Source organism: Chelonoidis abingdonii, chromosome 2, assembly GCF_003597395.2.
Source record: "Chelonoidis abingdonii isolate Lonesome George chromosome 2, CheloAbing_2.0, whole genome shotgun sequence".
NCBI lineage: Eukaryota > Metazoa > Chordata > Testudines > Testudinidae > Chelonoidis > Chelonoidis abingdonii.
Genome location: NC_133770.1, coordinates 125,335,897 through 125,358,137, shown reverse-complemented (window position 1 = coordinate 125,358,137; position 22,241 = coordinate 125,335,897). Strand labels below are relative to the sequence as shown.

Sequence of the window (22,241 nt, the reverse complement as noted above, 5' to 3'; positions counted from 1 at the left end):
TAATCCCCTCAGAGCTCAGACAACCTCTGATATCTGCTTTAGTAGTCAAATGACTTTAGCCTTCTATCCTTTGCCTGTTATGGGAGCCATGCTTTCTGGTGCCCTGCTTTTGAGGCGTTACAGTTAGGTTAGGATATGGATGGAGACAGATTATTCAGTAGAATAATCCCCTCAGAGCTCAGACAACCGTCTTGCTTGGGCCCCCATAGGTTGGTCCTCTGTTCTGAATTTTAAGGGTGAAGAAGTAAATTAATGTATGTTTCTCTGTGTTGTACTGAGCTAGGTTACAGGATGCAATGTATTCAGGGAAAGATGGCATAACTGAAGTACAAATAAATCTTTCTTTCAACAATAAACTTTATTATGAAACAGATTGGCTGCCAAAAATATAATATACACATCAACTTTTCCAAAGGTTCTTGTAGTGAATATTTGCCAGAAGCAGTGACCTTGGCAGGAGGTGCTGGGTACCAGTGGGCTGAGGGCACAGTCAGTCAGCAATTGAGTTTATAGTTCCAAAAACCCATTAAAAAGCAACAGGTGGAACCATCTGTCTTCCCTCCACAAATCTGTCTCACGTTGCATTTAGTTAGACATGTAATCACCCATTTATTTCTTACTATTCTACTAGTACTTTTTCTGCCTGTCTTTATTTTCCTTTCAGAGTAGCAGCCGTTTTTTAGTCTGTATCCGCAGAAAGAACAGGAGTACTTGTGGCACCTTAGAGACATTACATTACAATGAGCCATTACAAACACTGAATCTATCTCCCCTTGTAAGTATTCTCACACTTCTTATCAAACTGTCTGTACTGGGCTATCTTGATTATCACTTCAAAAGTTTTTTTTTCCCTTACTTAATTGGCCTCTTAGAGTTGGTAAGACAACTCCCACCTTTTCATGCTCTCTGTATGTGTATATATATCTCCTCAATATATGTTCCATTTCATGCATCCGAAGGAAGTGGGCTCTAGCCCACGAAAGCTTATGCTCAAATAAATTTGTTAGTCTCTAAGATGCCACAAGTACTGCTGTTCTTTTTATTTCCCTTGTACTACATCTCCTTAAATCTGTATACTCTCTCTAATTCCACACACAGATCCTCCTTGCTTTTGTGCTTGTTGTTGATTATTCTGGGAGTGTGGACCTGGGCGGGCAGTCTGCACACCTTCCCTGAAGAACTGGATCATCCACTCCAGTGGCTGAATTAAAAATAAGGAAGTTGGTAGGTATAGCACTCCATCACACAAGCTGGGAATGCAAACTATTTTGAGAAAGATAACAATGCCAATACATTTTGAATACCAAGCTTTAGTGTAAGCATAGCCTGGTCCCTAGAGTGCAATGGTAAGGTCAGCTCCCTTTTTACAGGCTCATGCTCAGGACTTGTCCCTAGCAAGATCAAGGAGTGATAGGAGAAGCTACTAATGAGGCAGGAAGAGGTTTGGAGGCATGCTATGATCAGAGCAAATTTAGTAATTATTTAAAATTTAGGCAGTTGAATTGTTACAGGCAGTCATTCTTTGGGAAATATCGTCTTCCTCAAGTTTCCCTCCAGAGGAAAAAAGGAATTATTCCAAAGAGTTAGTGATAATCCTCACACAAATGCTGCAGCATTATTTTCCCATATGGTTACCCCACAGCTGCTCATGGATTGGAGAAACTTTGTTAGCCACTGCAGGGTCCCAGGGATAAGCTAATTGTCATATAAACTTAATAGCAAGTTTTCCAATAGTTTTTCCCCATTTACAGAATAAGGAGAACACCACACGTGAGAGATGCTAAATGCATACTATAAATGCACTTCTGGAAGGTCCTCAGACTTCCTGTTGATAGGCCTGGTATAAGAATCTAAATAAAACAGATTAGTCTAGAAAGATTGGAGTATAGGCATTTCTCTGATATTGCTGTTTAAGACTGCTGCAGTCTAAGGGAAAATAAATAGAATTATGCTAGGCTGCTTGTGATTGTTGCATCTCAATAGATTTCCAAAATTGTGTTTACAACTAAAATTCTGTCTTGCAATTGCTTGGATGTTGCTGTTTGAAATGCCAGCATGATGCTGCTCTTCATGTCTGCAAACCAAAGATACGATTGTCAGCTCTTGGCCTCGTCAGGTGGGTCTTCAGTAGCTCAGCCCTCCGGCCAAATCACAAACAGTCCAGTGCACGAAGGAACTCCTTCTGCAGTACCAAAGTTTCAACTAATGGTTAGATCTCTTCAGCCCTGTCCCGAGGCCTTTTTAAACTCCCAGCCCCTTTCTTGGGCTTTTAATGCAGAATCTTATCCCTTCCTTGGGGCTTAGGCCATTTCGCCAGTGAGGGGGCTGGGGCCCACCCACTACTCCAGGTCCCAACCTAGGGATCCTACAGACAGCAGCCACGTACTGCTTCCTCTAATAGTTGCTGCTGCAATTCCCTGGGCCGCTTCCCACATAGCCCCTTCCACTTCACCCTTAACTCAGGGCTGAAGTTCTCAACTCTTCTCCTTACCTCACCCAATGTCACCAGAATCCATCTTCTGGTTCCCCTGTGAGCTCCAGCAAAGAGCATCCTTCTTTACTCCTTTGGTGCCAGCCAGGAACTGACCTGCTCAGGCCTTGCAGTGCCTCTTAACTGAGCCTGCTGGACTCAGATTGGCTGCTTCCCTGCAGGCTTTCTAGGCAGGCATGGAGGACCTACCTTCACTGCTTCTTTTCTAGAGCAGGGTGTGGTAGGACTGCGAGGCCTCCAGCAGGGGGCCTCAACAGACCCAGTATACCCCACCACAAGACCTAAATATGATGATATACCCTAGGGCAGGGGTAGGCAATCTATGGCACATGTGCTGAAGGCAGCACGCGAGCTGATTTTCAGTGGCACTCACACTGCCCAGGTCCTGGCCACCGGTCCAGGGAGATCTGCATTTTAATTTAATTTTAAATGAAGCGTCAAACATTTTAAAAACCTTATTTACTTTACACACAACAATAGTTTAGTTATATATTATAGACTTATAGAAAGAGACCTTCTAAAAACGTTAAAATGTATTACCGGCACACAAAACCTTACATTAGAGTGAATAAATGAAGACTCGGCACCCCACATCTGAAAGTTGCTGACCCTTGCCCTAGGGTTACCACCTTTGAAATGCAAAAAAACCCTGGCACCCACCCCCAACAAGGCAAGCCCACAGCAACCTCAGCCACCAACCATAAGGCAACTCAGCAACCCCCCATCCCTTGAACAGCCACTTATAGTATCTAGAGTGAAAACACATATAGATAAGGTTAAGGAGACATGCAATGTTGTCACTCTCATGTGACGCAAACCCTCTCTCACACATGTGCGCAATGTGATTGCGTGTTTTAGGCAGACAGCTGCTGTATTTTCAACAGTTTTGATCTGTTATCGCTTAAACTATGGAAGTGGGAACACTGCAACATCTTGAGCCGGACATAGAAACTTTTAACATTAGATATCCCAGTGTATTGTCATAATAATGCAAATCTTTAAACCTATGTTAAAAAAACCAACAACCTGGTACATTAAATTATTTTTCTGGCAACTGGCAAATCCATAAATAATGGCCAGGCTAGTCAAATACTGTTTATGTGGTAACGTTATATACCCGTGTTTTTCTTCTGCAGTCACCCTGCTCTTCCTGAATCTCCAGCTCACTCTATATCAGAATCCAAACATCAGCCTCTGCCCATCTGGCACTATGCTCATGGCATAAACAGATAGTTAAGGGTTAATGCCTCTTTTACCTGTAAAGGGTTAAGAAGTTCACCTAGCCTAGCTGACACCTGACCAGAGGAACCAATGGGGGAACAAGATGTTTCAAAAGGAAGGAGGGAAGTTTTCCTTTGTTTATTCAGTTTCAGTTTCAGCCGGAGTGAAAAAGATCAAGGAACCGGCCTCTTATCAGAGTAATAAGTTTTAGAAAGGGATAAATAGGTTTATGTTTATTTTCTTTGTAACTTGTCTTGGTACCATTAAAGGAATTATCAAATTTGGGTATTCTTGTGTGTATTAAAGTTTTTGTCCAGGGAGACATCCTCTGTGTTTTGAATCTGTTGTCTGTGAGAGTAGCTAGTATGCTAGGGTTTTCTTTTACCTTTCTTTTCTTTAATTAAAAGCCTTCTTTTTAAATACCTGATTGATTTTTTCCTTGTTTTTAGATCCAAGGGGGTTGGATCTGGATCCACCAGGAGTTGGTGGAAGAAAGGAGAGGGAATGGTTAATTTCTCCTTGTTTCAAGATCCAAGGGGTTTGGATCTGTGTTCACCAGAAAATTGGTGAAGTCTCTCAAGGCTACCCAGGAAAGCAAAGTAGTGCTTGGGAGTGGTGGCAGCAATACCAGATCGCTGGTAATCAAGCTTAGAAGTGTCCATGCAGGTCCTCACATCTGTACCCTAAAGTTCAGAGTGAGGAAGGAAACTTGACAGCTCATAAGATGCTTTTTGTGCCTGAGACACTGATAATCAAAGTTATCCAGAAGTTGCCACAGGTATATCACCAGAAATTCTCTATTCTGAAATTGGAAACTTAGCTCCCGGGTGTTTTCACTGGTATTTGTACTGAAAAAGAAGCTTTTGCACAAGTTGACTCTTGTGTAGTGGAGTGTAGAAAATGGACCAGACAGTACCTCAGCAACCACTAGCTGTGATATTACTGAAATGAACTGTGACCAATATAGATCACTGCTGCAACCAAGGTCCTATAGTTGCACCAAATCTTGTACAAAGGAGGTCCAGTAAGGTGTCTATAGAAAGGTTACAATTTGCTAGTTATGATTATGCTGTCTGTATGTGTGTATCATTTTTGTAGTCGAAGTTATGAATTGGCTATGTATTTGTATCTCAATGTGTTTGATCCTAAGTAGCAATAGTGAAGCATTTGGTCAGCTTCTTGAGAAAGGAATTTGCAGATTAAGTGCCCAAACAAAAAACAACTTAACTGACAATGGACTTTGGGAGACTCCAATCCACATAAAAAGTCTTCCTGGGAATGTTCAAGGTAGCATGTGAGCAATGGCAGCTCTCCCTGTAAAGAACTGAGTCATGCATGGACATGTGACTTGCCCAGATGACTCCAAACTCCATCTTGCTGCTATGATTTTCCACAGTAAGTCAATGTTTGTAATGGTAATTTTGCAACAGAAAGCTTCAAAAACAGACTCCAGTGAGAAACTGCTGAGCTGGAATTGATATGCAAACTAGATACAATCAACTTAGGTTTGAATAGGGACTGGGAATGGCTGAGCCATTACAAACATTGAATCTATCTCCCCTTGTAAGTATTCTCACACTTCTTATCAAACTGTCTGTACTGGGCTATCTTGATTATCACTTCAAAAGTTTTTTTTCCTTACTTAATTGGCCTCTCAGAGTTGGTAAGACAACTCCCACCTTTTCATGCTTCTGTATGTGTATATATATCTCCTCAATATATGTTCCATTCTATGCATCCGAAAAAGTGGGCTGTAGCCCACGAAAGCTTATGCTCAAATAAATTTGTTAGTCCAAAGGCAAGTACAGAGCTGATTTTCAGTGGCACTCACACTGCCCGGGTCCTGGCCACCGGTCCAGGGGGCTCATGCATTTTAATTTAATTTTAAATGAAGCTTCTTAAACATTTTAAAACCTTATTAAAAACCTTATTTACTTTACATACAACAACAGTTTAGTTATATATTATAGACATAGAAAGAGACCTTCTAAAAACATTAAAATGTATTACTGGCACGCGAAACCTTAAATTAGAGTGAATAAATGAAGACTCGGCACACCACTTCTGAAAAGTTGTCGACTCCTGCTGTATGTAATTGATTCCATTTAACCAATTTTAGCTCTCATCTATATTTCTTTTTATGAATAAACCTTTAGATTTCAGATTCTAAAGGACTGGCAACAGCGTGATTTGTGGGTAAGTTCTGACTTGAATATTGATCTGGGTCTGGGACTTGGTCCTTTGGGATTGGGAGAACCTTTTTTCATTTACGGGGGTATTGGTTTTTATAACCATTCATCCCCATAACGAGCAGTGCTGGTGGTGATACTGGGAAACTGGAATGTCTAAGGGAATTGCTTGTATGACTTCTGGTTAGCCAGGGGCGTAAAAATGAAGTCCTCTCTGTCTGGCTGGTTTGGTCTGCAAAGGACCCCAGCCGTGGGCTCTAACTGCCCTGCTCTAAGCACTTCATCATGAATTGATACTCTCAGTTGTGTCCCGCCAGAGGCCGCTTCATTACACTAGTGCACAACAAAATGGCAGTGGGCGGACTACTTGTACCTGTGTTGAGGTACATAATGAGGTACCATCCACATTATCATTTAATTTATCAAGGCAGGAATGATTGAGACTCAGTCATTATTTAGACCAGCAAAATCAAAATCTACTTCAAACATTACTTAGTATGACCAATAAACTACTGAAGCAGTTTTGTGAGTAGATGCAAGGTGTATTTCAATCAGCTGAAGGGGAACACATGGTATATAGCATGGTAATTTCTGTAGGTCAATGAATAACATTCATTTCCCTCTTAAAGTACTAATTCAGGCTCAGAAACACTGCCTGGAGCAGGCCTTGCGCCTGTCTCCTAACCCTGTACAGGCAGAGCAGCCAGAAATGCATCTCTGCATCTGGCTGGGATATTGTTAGCAGGAGAAATGCACACTTTTCCACTGCATGTATTGTGTTCACCAGTCTCATGTATGGAGATGATGGTAACAAGGGGCAGCATACACGTAGTTAGGTAATAGTAAGGTCTTTCTCATTGTTTTGATTTCATTGGTGTATTTGGGAGACTGTTTTTCCAGGATTTGTGGGGAAATTGTTACCACTGTCATAACTAAAACAGTAACCTTGCAGCTACACCAACTAAAAACAATCCCCCCAGAAAACTATAACATCTATGACAGAGAACCAGTTGAGTCAGGTTGCTAAATTGCTAAACTGGGAGCCTGAACTGCCCTCAGGTAGAGGAACTAGAGGTTATTGTCCTATACAGAAGGTCCAATTGTCATTCAAGCGACAGAAGTTGCTCATGGCCAGTACAAGGGGTTTGGGGGCATGGAAAAATAATGGAATTGGTTATTTCCTACATTCGATGAAATAACTGATTCTACTGCTTGGGACAGACCGACACCCCAAATCTGCCATGGGATCCCGGGTCTTTGCAGACTCAGCAGCCATAGAAGGATCAGAGAGCTGTTATACCATCATAAAGACCCCCATCAGGAGAAACTGCGTAAGGCCAGTTAGCCTTGGCTGGAGGTGAAGTATTGTCAGTCTTTCAAAAGTTTCTGTAATTGTGAATTTACAGAAAGGGAGTTTCTCCAGGTGGGTCTTGAGACACTCACTTGCAACGGTTCAAATGATCCTCTCTTCTTTCTATCCAGAATGTAACAGGAAGGGCTCAGCACTGGTGTTCATGTACTGCAAAAATGCAGCGCAACATGTACAGTACTCACTACTCCACTAAGTAGCCTATTAGATGACCATAAGAGGTGAGAAATTGGTCTGCTTCCAGGGATGGACAAGGAGCAATCCTAGCTATCTCATTATGAGATTGAGACCTACCTCATATGAAAAACACACACCCCAGTGGCTTTCAGTGTAAAATGCAATACACTGTTAATTTAAAAACTTTTTGAATTAACCAAATACACACTAATCTGTTTGAAACCCATAAATACTATCCCTATATAAAAATCTTATAAATTCTCTGCCTTTTTACTTTGAAATCTTCACTACAGTCTGAAAGAGAGGGAAATGAAAGAATCTTTAAACCACCACATAGCATGTTTGCATATACTGTACTTTACCTAGTTTAAAAAATTGCTTGAAGTTGATCTGACAACATATGAATAATACTTACATTGAGAATTGCCAGGAGGTCTAGTATTACTAACACTGCTCTCAAAGGAAGAGTGAAAGTTGTGTATGGTTTCCTGTAAAATTTGCCTCTCTCGTCCCTGTAAAAGAAATAGATTTAAACAAAAAAGGCATTCTTAAATTTCTCATTCAATAATGCATTTATTAGGGTTAAACACAAATATGAAAATTTGTGTCTATCCTGGAAAGCAATTATCACATTGAAAGTGTAATGAATTGAACATAATAAAAAATTATGCCATGCAAACACAGAGCAATATATATATTTAAAAATTTTTATTTTATTTTCTTAATTTTGGAAATTATAGAATTCAGATTTACTTGGATTTAAAACAAAAAAAATCAGTTCTGTTTCCCTACTTTACCTTCACAGAGCCATACTGTAGACAATGCTTCATGGCCATGGAACCTATTGGGAATAGCTGGTAGATAGAGATGCAAACATGTTTGTCTAGCGCTACATTCCATGGGCACAAAGTATAAACAGCACATTTCCTGTCAAGATCCTTCATTTCCACGCTCTACCAGCTGTAACCAATCCTCTTCCTTTCCATCAGTAGGGCAATTTGTAAGATTTAATTTTTTCATAATTTTAAGATTTTTTAAATAGTTTCCACCATTTTTCATCAAGTTTCTCCCTATTTTATGCTGTCTCAACTTTAATCAACAATGGCAAATCTATCCAAAACCTTGGATTTTAAGAAAACTTAGCTTTTATTCCTCTAAACTCTCTGTTTCCAACAGATACAACATATGTCTGTTATGCGTAGTGAAGTACATTCAGACAAACCTGTGAGGTCTATAAGTGCTTTTCAAAAAATGCTCAAACAGACAAACAGATTTGTCTCCAGAATTTGCTCTTACGAGAGGTTCTAGAAATATATGAACTGAAGAGATCTTTCTGACACTTAATAGATTTACTTGTCAATTCTCAAAAAATCCATTCTGTGCTCAAAAAGTAAGTGTTGTAACTTTAGGGAGAACATGCTATATTCTTAATATGAGGTTATATCCCTACTTTAAGGGCAAAACACAATTCAGCCTTAACTATGAAACCCAGCAAGAGCTGATGTAAAGACCTGCACATAGAAAATCATTTACAGTGCCGTGGACATTCCCCTCTGGTGTTATCTGCAACTGAATGACACTAGACAGCATCTCTGGTCCCAGATACAACCCTAGGAACCTTGCAGGAAAATTAGTGAAAGTAGTAAAGTTATGCCTCCTGGACACTGCAAGCTGGAGTTGTGTCTGGGACCGGAGATACTGGCTAGAGTCATTCGGTTGAAAGTACCTGGGAGCAGCTGACATGCCAGAGGCTGTGTGTGTACAGCCCAGGAGTGGGAGTTCTCACAGCAGAGCAGGGTAAGGCTGGCTCCCAGAGTCAAAGATTGGAGGGACCTAGCAGATCACCAGTCCGAACAACACCAGTGGGGAATGTCACAGTGGTGCAGTGAGCAGGATATATGTTCAGCTTGTTACTCCAAGTGAAGTTTACACTTTAAAACACTCATATTTGTGATTTTAAGTGAGTCTTAAGTGCAGTGGCTAAGAAGGGTCAGGGGGAGGTCAAGTTTTGTTATTTTCTGTTTGCTTATTTTGGGAAAGGGAAGTAGGAACAAAAATGCAGGAAAATTAGTGAAAGTAGTAAAGCTATTATGAAGTTTGAACTTTTTAGACTGCGGATTGCAGAAAAGGAGAGAGCACACCCGGGCCAGCGCTTCCATTAGGCAACCCTAGGCAGTCGACTAGGGCGCCAGGATTCGGAGGGCGGCATTTTGTGTGCTCCCCATGAGGCACACAGGAGCTTCTGGTTCTGCTCCTGTCGCGCCGCCGAAGAAGGACCTACTGCTGAGGTGCTGCGGAAAACAGCGGCAGGCAATTGAGCAGCTCGATGACTGCCGCTGTCACCTGCAGCATTTCAGCTGAGGGTCCTTCTTCAGCGGCGCGACGGGAGCGGAACCGGAAGCTCCTGCGTGCCCTGTGGGGAACGCACAAAATGCTGCCCCCGAATTCTGCCTAGGGCGCCAGAAACCCTGGCACCACTCCTAGGGAGCATCAGAGATTATTGCAACTGAAAGAACTGGAGATAAGGGAAAAAGAGGCAGCCAGGGAGGCAGCCAGAAAGGAGACTGCACACAGAAGGGCCATGGAAGAAAAAGAGAGAGAGAGAAAGGGAGCAAAAACACCAACTGGATCTGCTAGAGAAGCAGAACCAGAACCCCCTCGACCACAATGACTCCCATCACTCCAAAAATCCACAAATGGGAACACTTATGTCCTGCATACAGTGAAGAGGATGATATTGCTCAGTATCTGACTACCTTCAAAAGGCTGTGTGTAATACATGAAATCCCGATAATAAGAGAGTTCCTAACCTGATTGCAAAATTAACTGGTAAAGCTCGAAATGTATTCAGTGAAATGTCTATTATTGAAGATACTTTAGACTATTGTAAATTTAAAGATACTGTTTTGCGAAGTTTTCAGATTACTCCGGAAGCATGTAGAGTTAAATTTAAGAAACTTAAGAAGGATATTGGTATGAGTAATGAGGAATATATAAACAAAATGAAGGATTTGTTGGGAAAATGGGTGAGGGGCAAAGATGTGGCAAGTTTTGAGAGAATGTTGGATCTTCTTGCTCAAGAGCAATTTCCAAGCATATGGAAGGCTGATGTAAAGCAGTGTCTATGGGACAAAGATGTACAGTCTGTGGATAAGATGGCTTTTTTAGCTGATGCCTTTGAACAGAATCAGGTGTCTATTGAGGGCAGGCCACAGAAAGAGGGGTTTAAAACTGGTGGGAAGGGAGGACCCCATTTTGCCCTGGGAAGAAAAGGAGGTTGGGAGCCTAAACATTATCTTACCCAAAAACATTCCTCTACTGGTAACTCTTATCCCCAAATGCCTGTAAAAGCAGAAGAGCCCAAAAGTGCTATCAGTGTAAGTCCACTGATCACCTGAGGAATAAATGCCCTGGCTTAGGAGGAAGCAGGCAAACAATAGCTCATGTTAGTTCTGCTGTCCTCAACACAAAGCCCCCCTAAGCAATTGAAAGCTAGAATATTGCTTCTGTGAGGTTAGCCTCTGCAGAACCAGATATGGAGCATGTTAAGGCTGTCCAAATTAATGGCAAGGAATACTTGGGGCAGAAGGATACAGGAGCCCAGAGGTCTCTGATTAAGCAGAGTGTGGCCCCAAAGGCTAGTATGTTGCCTGGCCAAATGACAAAAAATTGTAGGAGTGGACGAAAGCAGATTTCTCGTATCACTAGCTAAAATCCATGTGGTGTGGGAAGGTGTCATAGTATTCTTTCCCAAATCTGAACCTTAGCGTCCAAAAAATGAGGTACTAGTATGAATTCCACTAAGCTTAATTACCAGCTTAGATCTGATATGCTGCCACCAATCAGGACTCTGAGTGCCTGATAATCTCTGGTCTCCCCAAAACCTTCCCTGGGGACCCCCAAGACCCAGACCCCTGGATCTTAATACAAGGAAAGTAAACTCTTACCCTCACTAGTGCCTCTCCTAGGGTTTCCCTCCCTGGGTTACCCTGGAAGATCACTGGGATTCAACTCCTTGAATCTTAAGGCAAGGCTTTCCACTCACCCGAGGCAATACAGATTCAAGTTCCGGAATTCTTAAACAAAAGGATTCCCCTTCCCCCCCCCTCTCCTTCTCCCCGTCTCCCACCCTTCCCTGCGTACAGTTACACGACTCATCCCTTGGGACTCAACTAGGGACAAAATCACAACAGGTCTTAAAAAGCCAAAACTTGAATAAAAGAAAGAAAAAAAGTACAGTTCTCTGTAATCTAGATGGTAATATTACGGAGGTTTTACAGCTTAAGACAAGGAGAAAAAGCACTTCTCTCGCCAGAAATACAGTTTAACAATACTTCAGCCAATATACATTAAACTCTACAGTCAGATAACACAGTTGCAAATACAGAAACAATCAAAAGACTATAACCACCTTTCTACTCAATACTCACTATTCTGAATATATAAGAGACTGTAGCAGGGAGATTGGCAAGAAACCTGGTTGCACATCTAGTCCCTTCCAGGACTCAGAGAGAACAAAGCAAAACCGAAAAACCACAAACAAAGGCTTCCCTCCACCGAGATTTGAAAGTATCTTGTTTCCTGATTGGTCCTCTGGTCAGGTGTTGCAGGTTACTGTTTGTTAACCCTTTACAGGTAAAAGAGACATTAACCCTTAGCTATCTGTTTATGACAGAAGGTTTGGAAAGTGTTTTGATTGTGGAGATAATGGAACACCTCCTAGTAGACCTGCTCCTTAGTAATAATTTTTTTCCGTTTAGCTCAGGTTAAAGTATTTGCCTGCAGCAAGAGGGAGTATTATGCTGGGACCCCTGAGGGAAAGGGTAAGGTCTCAGGAACTGCTGAGAGAATGGGAGAGAGTTCCCTTGATTCTTCTGCAGCTGGGGGAAGCCACATGCTCCCAGGTGGGAGGATGGTTGAGACCAACTCCTGCACTGCAGCTGGAGGCAATACCGCATCAGGAAGGGATGGGGGTGTAATGTCTGCCAGGGAGAGAACTGTCAGGTTGTTAGCTGCCAGCAGGTCACAGCTGAACCAGAGACAAACCCAGCTCTAGGGAGCAGAGAGAAATGTGTTGCAGAGAAGGGGCAGGGGATCCAAGAAACCACTGAGGTGGGTGAGGATTCCTGTGACCTTGTAATACAGGGAAGCAGGGTGCTTCCAAGTATGGGAGGGGCTGAGACTAGCTCCTTTCCAGCAGAAGGCAACATGCCCTCAGGCGCAGGGGCAGGAAAGGTGTCAGTGATTAAGGAAACTGTCCCAGTTGTTAGCTGGCAGAGTTCAATGCGGGTTTGACATGATCAAAAGTCTTAGGCCTTGGCTACACTGGCACTTTACAGCGCTGCAACTTTCTCGCTCAGGAGTGTGAAAAAAACACACCCCTGAGCGCTGCAAGATACAGCGCTGTAAAGCGCCAGTGTAAACAGTGCCGCAGCGCTGGGAGCCGCACTAATCCCCATGAGGAGGTGGAGTATGTGCAGCGCTGAGAGAGTTCTCTCCCAGTGCTGGTGCTGCGACCACACTCACACTTCAAAGCGCTGCCATGGCAGCGCTCCCGCGGCAGCGCTTTGAAGTTTCGAGTGTAGCCATACCCTTAGTATCCTGTATGCCTGGACTGGTATAAAAGATCAAAGAGAGAATGGAACTTGGAACTGAAAGACTTGAGAAGAACCATAAGATTTAGCTGCAGAGATGCACCAGCTCACAGTCTGTGACTAAAGAAATCTATTGTAGAGAATTTTTTTTCTGCCTTTCTTCTTATTTCCAATTGTAAATACCAAACAAGAAGACAACAACACTGTGCCGCCCAAGAAAAATGCTACGTGAGCCCAGTTGAAAGGAGATCAAAAGGCTGATAAGCACAATTTTATTCTAGAGAAAGATAAATTATAGAATTGTTTTGACACCATGATGGTTGAAGGACAAATAGCTGTAATATGACCAATATTTAAGTCACCACTAGCTTCTTTTTATTATTATGAATGAATGAGTAAAAAAAGTGAAAAAAACTGTCCAGTTACTGAACAAGGAAGGAATTAATGGAGGAGGCCTGGAAATATCAAAGAAATATAATATTGTTTATCACTAATCATTTGCATTAAATATCTTGTTTATAAAACTAGTTGGGTTTTTTTTCAACATCCATTGTTTGGATCTGAAATACAAGCAAATCTGAAAAAGTTGTTTATCAGTTTTCTTATTTCAAACCATACCTACCTTTCCTGCATTCAGTTCAGAAATAGCTGCCAGAATTTGCTGCCTAGATCCATCAGTTTTAATTCCCAGCTCTTTCAAATCACCATCAGTAAGTGTGAGGAAGGCTTCCATATCCACCTTTGGAAAAAAGATACACAGGCATACATTTACTGTGTAGATTGGTTTTCTCTCATATGTATTTAACTTTATGAACTTATATTATTTATTTATATGTATATACTAGAAGCAGAAACCCCATGCTGTCAAACAGGTATGGCAACTGGGCCAAGAAATCCATCATCTGTGCAGTCTCCGTACAACCAATGGAATTGTTGCATTCAAATCAGCTGTAGAGTAAAGGCAGTGATTGGGTGAGCTACTTCTGATATCACATGCTCTACACCTTTTGGCATGGATATATGCCTTGTTGTCACATATGTGTAATTCATAACTTTAGAATGGCTGAGAACTTAAAAGCTGGCTGGTAACAGACTGCAAATCCCAGTGATGATTGAAGCTGGTGATATTTTGAACAAAATGAGCTCTCTTGACTCAACAGACAATCTAGGCTGCCAAGTAATACACAGGTTCACAGATTTTAAGGCCAGAAGGCACCATTGTGATCATCTAATCTGACCTTCTGTAGAACATAAGTCATGGAACTTCACAAACATAATTCCTAGAGCACTCTTTTATAAAAACACCCAATCTTCATTTAAAAATGGTCACTGATGTAAAATCCACCACAACCCTTGGTAAATTATTCCAATAATAAATTACTCTCGCCATTAAAAATTTACACATTATTTCCAGCTTGAATTTGTCTAGCTCAGCTTGAATTTGTCTAGCTGACATCATGCTGGGTTTGTTCTTTGAGCACGAGCACCTATATTGATATAGTGCAGTAACTCCCCACTTAACGTTGTAGTTATGTTCCTGAAAAATGTGACTTTAAGCGAAACGATGTTAAGCGAATACAATTTCCCCATAAGAATTAATGTAAAAGGGGTGTTAGGTTCCAGGGAAATTTTTTTCACCAGACAAAAAACTATATATATAGTTTCCCAGGGAATACCTTGCTGCTAAATCAGTGGTTCTCAAACTTTTGTACTGGTAACCCCTTTCACATAACAAGCCTCTGAGAGTGACCCCCTTCCCGGTACCCCCCCGCCGCCCATATAAATTAAAAATATTTTTTTATATATTTAACACCATTATAAATGCTGGAGGCAAAGCAGAGTTTGGGGTGGAGACTGACAGCTTGCAACCCCCCCCCATGTAATAACCTCATGACCCTCTGTGGGGTACCGACCCTCAGTTTGAGAACCTCTGTGCTATATGATGAACTAGCAGTCGGTTGAACCCTCAAAGGTTAACACATTGTTGTTGATGCAGCCCCACATTCTACAAGGCAGGAGGAATGGACGGGAGGGGAGATAGCATAGCAGAGACACAAACACACCTTGTATGTGGGAGAGAGCGAGAAATGCACACTGCCCCTTTAAGTAAGCCGACCCACTTTTAAAAGCATTGCCTTTTTAAGTGGATCAGGAAGTTGAGAGAGCAGCTGCTGCCCCAGGCTCTCTGTCTCCCTCTGGTCTGCATCCCCACCCTGCTCTATATGGAGAAGATGGGGTAATTGGGGTGTAGGAGCACAGGGGATGGGGACACTCTGACATTAAGCTCCCCCCCCCCAGCAAGCTGGAGGCTCAGGGAGCAGCTCCAAGGCAGAGAGCAGGAGCAGCACATGGCAGTGGGGGGAGGGATAGCTGCAATTGCTAGCCTGCTGGCAGCTGCTGCACAGGGAACTTAGGGGAACGGGGAGCTGATGGGGGGCTGCCAGTCCACCCTGATTCCAAGCCCCCACCAGCTAGCTGCAACAGGCTACTCTTCCTGCAAGCAGGCGGCTGCCAAACAACTTTAGAAGGGAGCATTGCACAACTTTAAATTCCCTAATTGATCAGCAATGTAACAACAAAACAACATTAACCAGGACGACTTTAAGTGAAGAGTTACTGTACACTTGTATTTCCATAAGGTAGTTAAATTAGAATCAAGAATCACATTCTGATTAATAAACTAGCACTATACAAAAATCAGTACGGCACCCATTAAATGGATTAACAGCTAGCTAAGAGAAAAATCTCAAAACCTAATTGTTAATGGGAAAATCACCAACAAGTAGGGGTGTTTCTAGTGGGTCCCACGCTAATCAGATGGTGGCCTGATATTATTGATTTTTATTCATTTTTATTCCTTTATTCATTTTATTAATGACGGAAGAAAATACAAAAAGAAAGTTTGGTGAGATGGTAAATAAAATCAAGAACATGTCATTAATACAGGGTGAATCGGATTGCTTGGTTAAGTTTGACATGACCACGTAATGTTTTAATACAAGCAAATATCAGGCCATAAATCTAGGAACAAAGAATGTACACCATATTTACATAATGGGGACCATATTCCATAGTGTCTATGGAAAGGACATGTAGGCCACTGTAGATGAAAATAAGATGTCAATCTTTAACAGTGAGTGCAATTAACAACTGGAACAGCTTTCCAAGGAGTGTGGCAAATTCTCCATTACTTTAAATGTCTTCAAATCAAGACTGGATGTCTTTCTAAAGTATATTGTTTAGTTCACCTACAAGTTGTTAAACCAGATGTGGGAATCACTGACTGAAATCTATAGACTGTGTTAAATAGAAGGCTAGATTTGGTTGTCATAATGATCCCTTCTGACCTTAAAAATCTATGAATCTATGAAACACTGCAGCTCAAGTATTTATGTGGGACAGGTACATGGGTGCTGGTACATCTGAAATAGGGTGCTGTGGTGTTGTACATGTTGGTATAATACTGATGTTCTTCAAAGGGTCAGCATGATGTTTGCATTTACAAAACATTTCAATAACAGAAGCCCATCATTGTTTAGGGTCTGCTATGTTAATGGGGCTCAGCTAGAAGGACCTTGGTAGTACACATTTCAGGTTTTCATAGTATTGTCCTCTGCGGTCTGCTGTATTGAGGCTGGGAGCACACATGCTTTTCTATACATGCTATTGATCACCAAGATTTCTCTGGGCTGCTAGCACCCCTTACACTTTAAGTTAAGTTGCTAGAACAAAAAAGTAAAGCTGCTAAAGGATGTGTCAGGACAAAATTTCTCCCAGTTAACTCTGTTTAACAGTTTTCTTTTCCTCAGTTCTATTGCCCCATAACAACATTAATCTCTAGGTGGGTCTGTGTTAATGAACCAGATGATCTAGGGGGCCTGAATACAGGTCCTGTATCCAGGATCTCCCTGTTCTTAATCTTGGCTCTGTCCTGTTACAGTGGGTGTCCTTGAGTAGGTTGCACTCAACCTCAGTTTTTACAGATGGGTGTGCAGAACACATGACCTACCCGTCTCACGGGGATGTTACAGGCATTGTTAAAGCTTGCACCATACTTTGAAGCCACAGAGCACTATATAAACTCTAGTTATAACTGCCTACAATTTTCTAAAGATATGACTGGAAGTCCTTCTACTTATTAAGCCTTTACTGAGCATCTATTTCCCACAATTACGGTTACTCCAGTTCATGAGTTCTCTATTAAGATAAATTCTGTATATTTTTAAATAAAAAAAAATCTAATTTTCTTCTTAAATAAAAACAATTATAATATATATACCATATATCACAGGTTATTTATACAGTATCATTATAAATATGTAGTTCTTTTACAACTCTCCAATTATTCATGTGGGGAAAAACAGTGGAGTTTTTAATTTAACACTTACATTTACAAATGTCCATTTTTTCTTAACAGGTCTTTTTGCAAGTATCTTAAAACACCTCTCTTTTTATATTTTAGTTGTCTTCTTGCTTTTACCTATCTCTTCCTCATAATTTCTTGGGGTGGCACCATTAATTAGTCATTGATTTATCAATTCTGGGCCATAAACTGAAGCCTGGTGGTTTTGCTCCCTTGGTATGGCAGGTCTTCCAATTAAGTGTCAGGTGGCAGAAGGTATTAGGTTAGACCCCAGATTAAGTGAATGGTTTAGGACATAACATCACATCAGATACCACACTGTGTCCTGTATGGGGTCATATCTGGTGACATCATCATCATATCTCTCTCAATCACTCTCTGATCCATCTCATTGTAACGGAACAATAAGATGCTACTATCATTTATATACTATATACCATATATACTCGATCATAAACCGGTTCGTTTATAAGCCGACCCCCTCCCCCCTAAAGATGGATAAGTAAAAATGGAAAATTTTTATAACCCATTCATAATCCGACCCTATAATTCAGGAGTCAGCAAACTTTGGCTCCCGGGCCACCAGGATAAGCCACTGGTGGGTGAGATGGTTTGTTTACCTCGAGAGTCCGTAGGCACAGAGGTAAACCTAAGTAAATAAAGTGTCCCGGCACGCCAGCTGCTTACCCTGACGGGCTGGGACAGCAACTGGTGGGGACACTTTTTGGGGGGGAGAAGCTGGGAGTCAGGGGAGTAACGCCTGTGACCACTCCCCACATGACCCCACCTCTAGCCTGGGACCCCAACACTCTCCCGATCCCGTCCCTTCCCACCTTATCTGGGGAGAGTCAGGGGAGGATGTCTCTGGCCTGGCTGGAGCTGCTCTGGCAGGCTGGGCAGTGCGGCTGCAGCCTGCTCCGGCGGGCCAGACCAGGCAGTGCGGCCGACCGTGGCGTGTTCCAGTGGGCTTCCGGCGCCTGGGTGGCATGGCCACAGCCTGCTCTGGGGGGCAGGGCCAAGTGACACGGCTGCACCAGACCCGGAGCTGCAGCTGCTTCAGAGACTGTAGGGAGAGCTGCATGGCCAGAAGCAGAGAGATTCTGGCCCCGCCTCTTCCCTTCTGTCTGCTGGCTGTGTTGCCTCTCCTTGCTTCCACTATTGGAGGGAGGGTCTGTGTCCCACCTCTCGTTCTCTATACCCATTCATAAGCCAACCCCCATCTCTGGTGCTTCCTCTTTTTACTAAAAAAAAATTGGCTTATGAACGAGTATATACGGTACGTATTGCAGAAAAACATATTTTAGGAATATTTTATAGAGTTTTAATTGGAACTCTGTCTTGCAGCCTTCTACCCATAAAGACAGTTGTCTTGGTAATCATGTATCAAACTGTGCAAGACTCATAAGGAGGGAAACATTAAAGGTAATAAATGCTAAATACTTCCTAAAATGAACTAAAATAGAAAAACTAAACATAAAACCACCAAGGCTTTAAAATCTATTATATCAGGCCCTCCAAGGGCTAAAAGCAAGTGCTACGTGTCTCACTGGCAAGCTGAAAAGTACTCCTACTCAGTGGTACACAAATCTCATTTCTAGTCCTGCTTGTTGATGAAATGTTGGATTTCAAAGCTATGACATTTTTATGTATCTAGAAAAGCTGCTACTGGCCCAAGACTAAATTTTGCCAATCCTAGTTTTTGGGGTAGGTAATTTTGGGGACAATTACACATTTTGAGGCATGGGGACAAAGCAAATATTTCTCTTGGAGGAGGCTTAAAAAAAAAAAAGAAGCTCTTTAAAACAGCTGAGGAGTATGGAATATCAGAAAAAGCTCCAGGGAAATGGAATACAGTTAAGTGATGCATTCATAAGCATGTGATAAAATGAGTGTTTTCCATTTTTCACACTGATATGATCTCCACATACATAGCATATGCATATTTTATAATTCATATTCTTTCTATGATTTTTTGAAACACTGGTGCTGTTTTTCCTATTTATCACTTTATTCTCAGATTGGCAGAGCACAGCTTTCTTTTTCAGTAAATAATTGGATAAAACATACAAAATAATTTCCCTAGGAGAAAAAAAACAAATTTAAATTATAGAAGAATATGTTCCACAAAACTCAAAATGCCACATGCTATTTCTCTTCCTTCTTTAACTTTAGACTCTCACAGCTAAGTATAATGCTCAAAAAAATTCACTTACATTTTTGGGCACTGACCCTGAAAATACATGATTGCCTTTATGCACATCAATAGTCCCATTCAGTGGGTCTGCTCATGTGTGCAAACTTAAATGCATGTGTTTAAGTGTGTATAGAACTGCGGCTGTGGAGAGAAGTGTCAGGGGGCCTTTCTGCCCATAATGTACAGTCTGGTTTTGCACTTATCAAAATAACTTTTTTTTAGCATGCGCATAGCTCAACACTCATGTCTGCTACAATAAACCTTTATTTGCAGTGGTGTTGTAGCTGTGTTGGTTCCAGGATATTAGAGAGACAAGGTGGGTGAGATAATATCTTTTATTGGACAACTTCTGTTGGAGAAAGAGGCAAGCTTTTAAGCCTACATAGAGCTCTTCTTCAGGTCTGGATTAAATAAACATAAGCTTTTCAAATTGTCATGGACAGAATGGTTTTTGGGACCTAATTTTCAGAAGCTGGGTGCTCAGCATTTTCTGCAAATTAGGCCCATGTAAGGTGTCTCAGTTTGGTATCCAGAAATTGCGGCACCTAAAATTCAGATCATACATTTTAAGACCAGAAGGGACCATCATCTAGTCTGATGTGTTATATAACACACAACATGGAATTTCACCCAGTGATTCTTACAGTGGAGGCAATTATCTTCCCTATTATGTAGATGAATATTATTCAAGCCCAATATTTTATGGCTGAGGTGAATAACCTTTATGCATGACCCTGAACACTCTGTGAGATTTTGAGATGGAGATTTTAGATAACAGTTCTGCAGCAAAGAGTAAATTGTGCTGCAAACTGCACAGCTTTAGGGAACACAGAGCCATGATTTTACTTGGATAATAAAATACAGGTTTCAAACAGATAAGTAGATTATTCATGCGAAATTGCTGAAATAAAATAGTTAAACACTTAAAACTCAAAAAACAAAAACAAAAAACCACCTTACCTCTTGTTCTTCAAAAATGGGCTGATATTTCTCAAGTGACAATTTTTTAAGGATACTAGTCAGCTCATCTTTAATAAAAGAAAAAGAAACAATGTTTAAAACAATTCAATTTTGGTAACCTGTGGGGAAAATATATTGAACTTTAACTGATGAAGATATACAGATAATTAAAGCAAACATTCCAGGAACCCACTCATACAAAATTGCAAAACAAGACTGTCTTTATTCTATGCATACACAGTAGGTGAAAATGACCTACTATACTAAACTGTACTTGTTAGACATCTAGTCATACCTTTAACTACATTTTACATACAATTATGTTATGATGGAAGTTGTAAGTAAGCCCCAAAGCCTGGATGACTACGATTTCTCTGTCTCTTCAAACTACGGTTCCAATAACCTGTATGGAAGTTCAGTCACTTCAGCTATTTTTCCCATCCCTCATCTCCCTCCCAGGCTGGTCATAAAACAGGGAGGGATGAGTCATTCAAACCACAAAATACAGAAAGCTCATACTGGCTGGAGGTGGTGGGGTGAAAGGGGTACAAAAGAGGCCTTTATGATTACGATACCCCACATCCATCCTTCTTCTTCCTCTCACCGTGTCCTGCCCCACGATATTTAATGCTATATTTATTTTTAAGTTCAACATATTGAAAACTATCCTTTAGAATGGTCTCTTTTTTTCTTAAGGTAGTCTATCTAAGAAATCTAGTCATCATGAATTAATAACAGTTCACAAAGCTGATTTCTACACACAGAGAGACTGGGGCATGATCTTAGACTGGAGTATGATCTGTGATGTTAACTTTTAACTGTAAGGGAGAATGTGATAAAAAAAATTGTATTGACCTGTGTGTATATTTTGTAGGGCAAGAGAAATAACTGTAATCTTTATATTTCATCTTTATACTTCTCAAGCCATATCCGAGTGTAGTTTAAATGGATCTTATTCCTTCATTCTTGGGAATTCTGCAATGCGCCCTTGTGACACTGACAGACTGGTCAACTTGGTATGACCCATAACAACTTAACAAGAGGCTCTGAAATGTTATCAAGACAATGTACTTGTATATGAATTTCAAAGAGATGCTCTAGACCAGTAATCACTAACCTAATTATTTGTAGCAATAGAAATCAAGGGCAGATGTTAAGTGTATTTGTCTGTGTTTACCTGTATCTTGTTAGAAGTTTAACAATGTAACCAGATTAGTTTATAGATGCTAATTCCCTTTCATGTCTTAACTGCTTTATAATATGCATGCCAATGGGTCAGTTAATCTTTAAAATCAAAGATGTAAGATACTGCCTAAAACTAACCATATTATCTATATTCTCTTCAACTTAATTGTCTATGCTATAATGAACTGCCGGCTAATTGCCTTATGTGAATGAATACAACTAGTTTACCGTATATGCATAGGAAATAGAAGATTAGCTGCAAAGCAACGATCTGCACTGCTTATTCTTCCATGGGGGAGGTGGAGAGTGCCCTGCTGTGACAAGAGGCTTGTCAGCCTGTTAGGGAACTATAGAGGAAAGCACCACACCTGATCCTGACATTTATAGTCTGCTTAAACTCTGAACAGGGAAAGTCTGAGTCATAAGACAGAGATTTTCCAAATCATGTTTCGGAATAACATGGAAATGAACAGAAAGACTTGAAGAGACTCTACCCCT

At 41.2% G+C, this 22,241-nt stretch overlaps 1 protein-coding gene across 4 annotated transcripts in view; it reads right to left on the bottom strand.

Moving 5' to 3' along the window:
• ANKS6 (ankyrin repeat and sterile alpha motif domain containing 6) overlaps nucleotides 1-22,241 on the bottom strand; it is a 90,632-nt gene that overhangs the window by 4,681 nt on the left and 63,710 nt on the right. For 2 of the 4 annotated variants that reach the window (XM_032765621.2, XM_032765620.2), the window contains exons 14-17: nucleotides 20,559-20,626; nucleotides 13,664-13,780; nucleotides 7,863-7,959; nucleotides 1,208-2,074 (exon numbers count right to left, since the gene is read on the bottom strand). In XM_032765621.2, coding sequence (XP_032621512.1) covers nucleotides 1,977-2,074; nucleotides 7,863-7,959; nucleotides 13,664-13,780; nucleotides 20,559-20,626 — 380 coding nt within the window. In that variant the 3' untranslated portion in view covers nucleotides 1,208-1,976. The other 2 variants (XM_032765622.2, XM_032765623.2) reach the window with 2 other exon arrangements.